This window comes from Arachis ipaensis, chromosome B03 (genome assembly GCF_000816755.2).
Source record: "Arachis ipaensis cultivar K30076 chromosome B03, Araip1.1, whole genome shotgun sequence".
Taxonomy (NCBI): domain Eukaryota; kingdom Viridiplantae; phylum Streptophyta; class Magnoliopsida; order Fabales; family Fabaceae; genus Arachis; species Arachis ipaensis.
In genome coordinates, this window is record NC_029787.2 from 116,166,410 (window position 1) to 116,173,423 (window position 7,014).

General features: G+C 28.8%; 1 protein-coding gene across 1 annotated transcript in view; it reads right to left on the reverse strand.

Moving 5' to 3' along the window:
* LOC107633695 (probable methyltransferase PMT15) overlaps positions 1-7,008 on the reverse strand; it is an 8,347-nt gene extending 1,339 nt beyond the window's left edge. The window contains exons 1-4 of the mRNA XM_021119357.1: positions 6,793-7,008; positions 3,861-4,071; positions 2,679-2,979; positions 534-926 (exon numbers count right to left, since the gene is read on the reverse strand). Of these exons, the coding sequence (XP_020975016.1) occupies positions 534-926; positions 2,679-2,979; positions 3,861-4,071; positions 6,793-6,948 (1,061 nt within the window). The 5' untranslated portion in view covers positions 6,949-7,008. The remainder of the gene's footprint in view (positions 1-533; positions 927-2,678; positions 2,980-3,860; positions 4,072-6,792) is intronic.

Here is a 7,014-nt window from a genome sequence, read left to right on the forward strand (position 1 = left end):
TATACCACTTGAATCAATCGCATGTCGATTAAAATTGATTTGTCTTAGCAAAATAAAAGTTTAGAGATTTATTTGGTGATTGAATTTTTTTAAGGATTAAAATATTTAAAAATTCTTTGAAAATTGATTTGGGATATTACTAAAAAACAACTTACCAAGAGATCAAACAACTCTATAGTGACAATAAAATGAAGAACAAATACCCAAATTGATCCTAAGGAATTTTAAATTAGACATTTTAATCCCCAACAAATTTTATTCTTAAAAAGTCCTTAAGAATTACTTCTGTTAGACAATTTGATCCTTGCGTCGTTTTGAAGGGGACTATTTGTCGTAGAGTGTATTTTTTTAGAACTTAATTTGTCTTATAATAAAATTTGTTAGTGACTTATTTATCCAAAGACTTTTAGAGAATAAAAATTTGTTGGGAACTAAAGTGTCCGATCTGAAATTTTTTAGGGACCAAATAGGATATATACTCTAAAATGAAATAGATCAAGTAACTAAATAAAAAGGAAGTAAGGTATATATACCAGTTTTGATAGGTTCCAATCAATCCACGTTCATAAATGGCACCAAGAGTGTTAATTTCAGCCTCAACAGGAACAACATTCATGACCCAAACAGGATCATCAACAAGTGCAGCTGCAAATCCACCCAAGTAAGAGTTCATATCAAGCACATTTCTGTACCTCCCTTTCTCTGCTAGCTGGTGATCAAGTTTCTTGTAATATGCAACTCTCCTTTTCCATAATTCAGTGTCCTCTTTGAACATCTCACCACTTATTCCTTCCAAACTTCCACTGCTTATCCTTGGTGGAATTGAGGTTAGCCTCTGGGGCCATTTTGGTAATTTTCCACCAGCAACTTCTTTTATGTCGTTTACATCAGGTAGTGGGGTTAAGCAGGTGTCCAATTTTGTGTACCTGTAATCAAAATTGAAAGCATGGTAGGGTAAGCATCCAAAGGAAATATAATAATGTAAATAATAAAAATATAAAGAAAGAGCATATATAGGGATTGGATAAATTTTGTTTTTAATTTCTATAAAAACAAATTTAATTTGTATGCTATGACAGTATAAAATTTTTTTTACAAACAGTCAATTATATATTGATATATCAACAAAAATAACTAATTTTCAAACTCATCGCTTAAAAAATCATCTAAATCCATAAATATGATTGAAAAACTATGTAAAACTCTTTATACTGTTCAATGTATCAAAATTAAATTAATTAACTATTTAAGATTTTGGTCTTTATAAAGTTTTTTCATGTAAAAAATAAAAGAAATAATTCGGAAGTAAAATGGTTCTTCTTAGTGATTTTATATACAAATCAACTTCATATCTATAATTCGAAGGGTTATGCTAGGTAACCAATAACTTTTTTGAACAACATGAACAACCATCAATCAAATCAAAACACACTACACTTCCAAATTACTCACCAAAATCTTAATATTAGAATAACCATCCGCACACCTAATAAAATGAACATCTGATATATCCATTGTTCACATTGTTTAGTATTTTCATTGTCTACCTATACTTTTCGTAATTCAAAGTATAAGTATATATCTCTAAATTAATATGTATAGGTTAATTTTGCTTACAATTTCTCTCAAATATTTTGAACTAAAAAATCACAAGAATTTAGAGTAAACAGAAAACCAAAAATAAATAAATACTTTCTGTAGAGACCAAAAAATGAGAAAAGAAACTCCTAATATAAACAGAGTTGATATGGTTTAGAAGTGAGATAAATGGAGATCTCTTAAAATATAAAATAAAATTTGGAGTAACATTATCTTCTGACAACAAAGTAAATGCATGCATAGACACCAAAAAAACAAAAAATGTAAATGCATGAATCTATAGCAATAATATGAAACACAAGCTAAGATTCATGATTAAGTAGGTAATAAGTAGTAGGTACTTGAGAGAGGTTTTGCTAACAAAAGCTGCAATATGAGACATAGCAAACTACAGCGTCTAGTCTCTTTCTATCACTCCTAAACTCTCTTCAGATGCAAGAATATTTAGAATTTACCTCTCTTCTCTTCCTTTCCTTTTTTTTTTAATTTTCTTTTTTCACTAGCAGACAACACACTTACAAAAGCTAAATGCAATACAAAGAACAAAAACAAAAATCAATATTAACAATAATATGAGAGTGCAAGTGAAATTTGGTTTTAATATCTTTAGAATAGATTAAAATAAGTTTTTTAAGTCTAAAAAATATCTCTAATTGAGAAAAATCAAAATCCTTATTCCTTAATAGAAGTTTTGAAAACAAAATCCTGGCTGTATTCATTCGGAAAAAAAAAATCCCCAATGATTTTAATGGCAAACAAACAACATCAAAACATTATCCAATTAAATGAGTCGGCTATATGGATAAGAGAAAATCATTGAATTTTATCATGTGTCATGTTTATAGTAAGAATATTTAAACGACTTTAGTGTCAGATTTAAAAAATTCTTAAATTTTTATGTAAGAATTCACCGAATATTTTTTTATCTAAAAAATTTATTTTTCTTCTGAAATAATTTTATGATAATTGCAAAATAATGTTAAAATCTAGCTAGTCCGTCCTAAGTCCTCAATGAATTTATGACATAAAAAATATAACAATACTGAAAAAAAAAATGTGGAGTGTGACCACTTAATTACCATGCTGCATCTGGATCCTGTGCCTGGCAGAAGGGTTTACCATTCTTGAAGATTTTTCTCTGCATCTTGCAATGAACATGATTGGTGGGTTTCTGCCAAATAGCAAGATCACCTCTCTCAACAAGTTTCTTCCAACAAAGACTCTTAGCAACTTCTTCAATGGAATCTTGTTCATCTTTGAGGCTCTGACGTGTCCTCTCCCACCCTCTCCAGTGTTTAGCATAGTTTATTGGTGGTCCTGATAGGATCCAATACCCACCAGGACGCAACACTCTATCCACTTCAGTTAAGTATATTCCATCTGCCAATAAATCAACAACTTTAGTGTATATATCTGATATGTCTATGTAAATCACTATTTTTGTCACTATAATAATGGCTACATTATTTTCACTTTGTCACTATTACTCTTGGTAATTCACTAGGTCCCAAATGCGAACTAGTTTGATTAATTAATCAGAATACATTGTCATAGCTTAATAGTCTAAATAAGTTTTGAGTACATATTCAAATTGGTATCTAAGGAATTTCAGATTGGATATTTTGGTCTCTAAAAAATTTTTATTTTCTATAAGTCTTCGAAAATTATTTCCGCTGGACAAATCAGTCTCTTTATTGCTTTTAATCAAATTTTTAATATGCATGTTGGATAAATCTTTAACAAATTTTATTATAAGACAATTAAGTCCCAAAACATATTAATTTTCTGTGTAGGAACCAATTTGTTAGATACCAAAGTATCTCATCGATCTAAAATTCTTTTGAGAACTAACTCGAGAGTTTATTCAATAAGTTTTTAATGCTTGACAAATGAAAAACTTATCATTTTAGTTTCTATGAAATTTTTCTTATGATTTTGATCCAAAAATTTTTAGAAGGAAATTAAATGAAATTGCTTTCTATGATGATCCTTACATAGATCAACTCGAAGATTAGTACTTAAGTACTTATGCTTCAAATTAACATGTGAAAATGATATTTATGTGAAATGACATTAGCAACCAATTTCACAAATTTTAAGAGATTTTAGACTAAAATAACAAGAACCAAAATTATTTAATCATAAGACTTACAATTAATCTAACTACAAAATGAAATACCATGACTTGGAAATCATTATTCATAAGGATGATTATTCTAATGAACAATATTTTATGTTAAAAGAGAAAATGATGTACCTACCAAACTGGCCCCAAGGAATAAGGCAACGTGAGCAATGAGCAATGTCAAAGGCTCTTGAAGGGTATGGAAGTCTTTTTGAGGCAATGACTCCAATCAAAGCAGGGACACCTCGTTCCAATGCAAATTGAACCTGTGCCTCATGTGTGTCTCTTGGTGCAAATGACACTGTTAATATGTCACGGGACAAAAGATATGCTCCAAAACTTGCAACCTGATTTGGATATCAAATTCCAACTTAGAGCACAAGTAAGGAAAAAAAAAAAAAACTATTTACACTTTACTTACACCCTTAGTCTAAACTGGGATTAAATTACACTCTATATCATGTATTATGGTATGATAATTATTTTCTTGTGTTAATTTCCGTGATTGGCCAATAGGTTGCTGCATATACAGCAGATGAGATTTGAACTTCTTATTAAATGGACGAGTGAGCTAACCACTCTACCAATCCAAATTTGCTATTATTATATGATAAATTTAACTGTGTATACATTTAACACATGAAATAAATTGTTTTGCACATTTTTTAATATGAAGTATTATTTTGTTGAATTGAATTATAAATAACTAACTTATTAGATCATTTCTACTCTTACAAAAATATAAAATTTGAGAAATACTTGCAAAATTGTAAAATATATTTAATTTAATACATGTTTCAAAAGCTTATTTTTATCTAAATTTTAGCTATATTGTGGATTGATTAAAATTGTAATCGTTTCATGAGTTAAATGTTACACAGTTAGACTTATCATATATTCATATATAATATATGAAAAGGATAATTTATCTTCCTATCTTTAAGAGATATTAGAGCAACTGAAACACAAAAAATAAGGGAAAAAAAAAAGAAAAAAAATGGGGTAAAATATGCATGACCTATAGTTTTAAGTCAAGTTCATAAAGTATGGCGTACTTTTTCCTGATTAAAAATGTCTATTATTATCTTTCAATGCATGCACTCATGCAATGCATCATGTTACTAAAATTAGTGCCCTGGTGGGGATCCTGTGATGTAATTAAATCTTTGTATATATAGCGACAAAACAAAGCAGTTATTTTATATTTAGTTTTTTAGTTTTAAAAATACTTATTTTAAAATAAGAGCTATAAAAAAATTTTATTATAGAAAAAGTCATTTTTTTAACTTCTTTATAAACACTTAAATAACTTTTTAAAAGTTATAATTTGGTTTTGAAATTGTATAAAATATTAATGTTAATAACTTTTTTTAAGTTAAAAGTAAGAGAAAAAAAAAAAGAGAAGTGCTAGGGGGCTAATAAATTTTATAATTTGTAGCCATCAATTAGCCATCATTAATAATTTTAATGGTGTGAGATTTCATCTAAAGATGTGAGATTACTCACTTTATTTTTGCTGGTTAAGTATTGGCCAAATTTTAATAAAAGTACTGGCCTTATGTTAATAATAACTAGAGTAAATATCACAAAAATAGGAGAGAAATTAATGGAGTGAAATCTTGATTAAGCAAAAAATGGGGTAAAGTGGGGCATGATTATTGTGACGGTTTGATAGTAAGTAATTTTAGTCAATGTATTATTAATTTATTATTATTGTGCTTTTTACCTATTCTCAACCATCAACATAAAATCAAAAGCAGAGGACCATGTGAATTAAAAATAAGTTTGGTAGCATATTAATGCAAAATCTAACCGAATCATTGAATGATTGGATAAAACTTTCGGTACTTCATTCATCAATACTCTTTACTTCAATTTGAAGAATAATGTACTAAGACTAAGATTGTTTTGCAAACCAAATTTTGATGTTATCTTTTTCTTTTCTTTTTTTTTTTCTCCCTAAAAAAAGTTAAGAAAATAATAATGAAGTTAAGATTCTCACGATATTTAATGAGTCTTTCATCGATGTAAAAACCAATTTCTTAAAAATAATATAAAACAAAGCAAGGGGAAAAAAACATCACCTCACAAGCTAGATTTTCTTTTCCTATATTCCCTTATTCTTAATTATTCTTTTTAAACATCCAATCCATCTTCATCAAATATAGTCTAGGAAATTTCGTTGCACTTTTAGGAAATGACTATGAACTCAAGCATAAATCAAATATATCTTCTAATTTGAATTATAAATCCAAGTTATTACCAAAATTAACCATTCAAAGAGCAACACCAGAAGACAAAAAAGAAAGAAAGAAATAAAGAACACGACGAGGGAGGTTCAATTATTGGAAACTGAGAAAATGGGGCATTATCTTGCTTTAGATTGTTCAATGGGGTTTATCCACAACTTATTCGACTAGTTATAAAAGTAGATAAAACCTCCAGAGTTATTATTCCTCTCTTTTCTTAAAAGAAAACCTTTTTTCAAACTTTTGAATATAAGTTATTTTTAAGAGCGAATTAAACTTTTTTTAGTTGATATCAAGTCAATTGTTTTAAATTATTTTTTTTATCTTAATCTAATTTTCATATTTTAAATTTTAATTTGAAATCCTAAATTTCTAAAAAATAAGAGTTTAAAAAATTAACTAATATTAACCTAAATTTTACTAGCAATTACAATTACTTATTCTAGTTATACTTTCTCAAAGCATGCCATGCCTTCTATTGAACCCAATAAACTTACCTAAACCAAACTTTATTCCAGAGTGGATCTTCTCCAATGAAAAAAAATTAAATAGTGTCCAATCTTTAATCTCATTTTTTATTGCTCTATTTTTTTTCTTTAATTTTGATCCTACTTATAGAATTAAAAGTGAACACTTTATTCTCTCTAATTTAAAAGAACTAGAGAGGATCCATTTCCAACTTTACCCTCATTTCTAAGCCACTATCAAATTCAAAACAAGAGACATGAAACCGGTTCAAGAGAGACAAAAACCGGTTCAGTCAATAAAGAACAAAAGGCAAAACAAAACATAAACAAAAACAAATACTGAAATACGTACCCCACAACCCGTATCAATGGCGGTTCTGATGGACCCATCTCGAAGCTTAATCAGCTTCGCAATCTCATCAATGTAAGCGTTAGCTCCACGCGGAAACATCGTTCCTCCACCGGGGAATCGGAATCTGTCTCCATTGAAATGGACCCAATTCTGCATCTTCTTCTCCACCGTTAACTCCTTGTGCGGCACGTTCGCGTACCACACCGAGTCCCGACTCTCCGG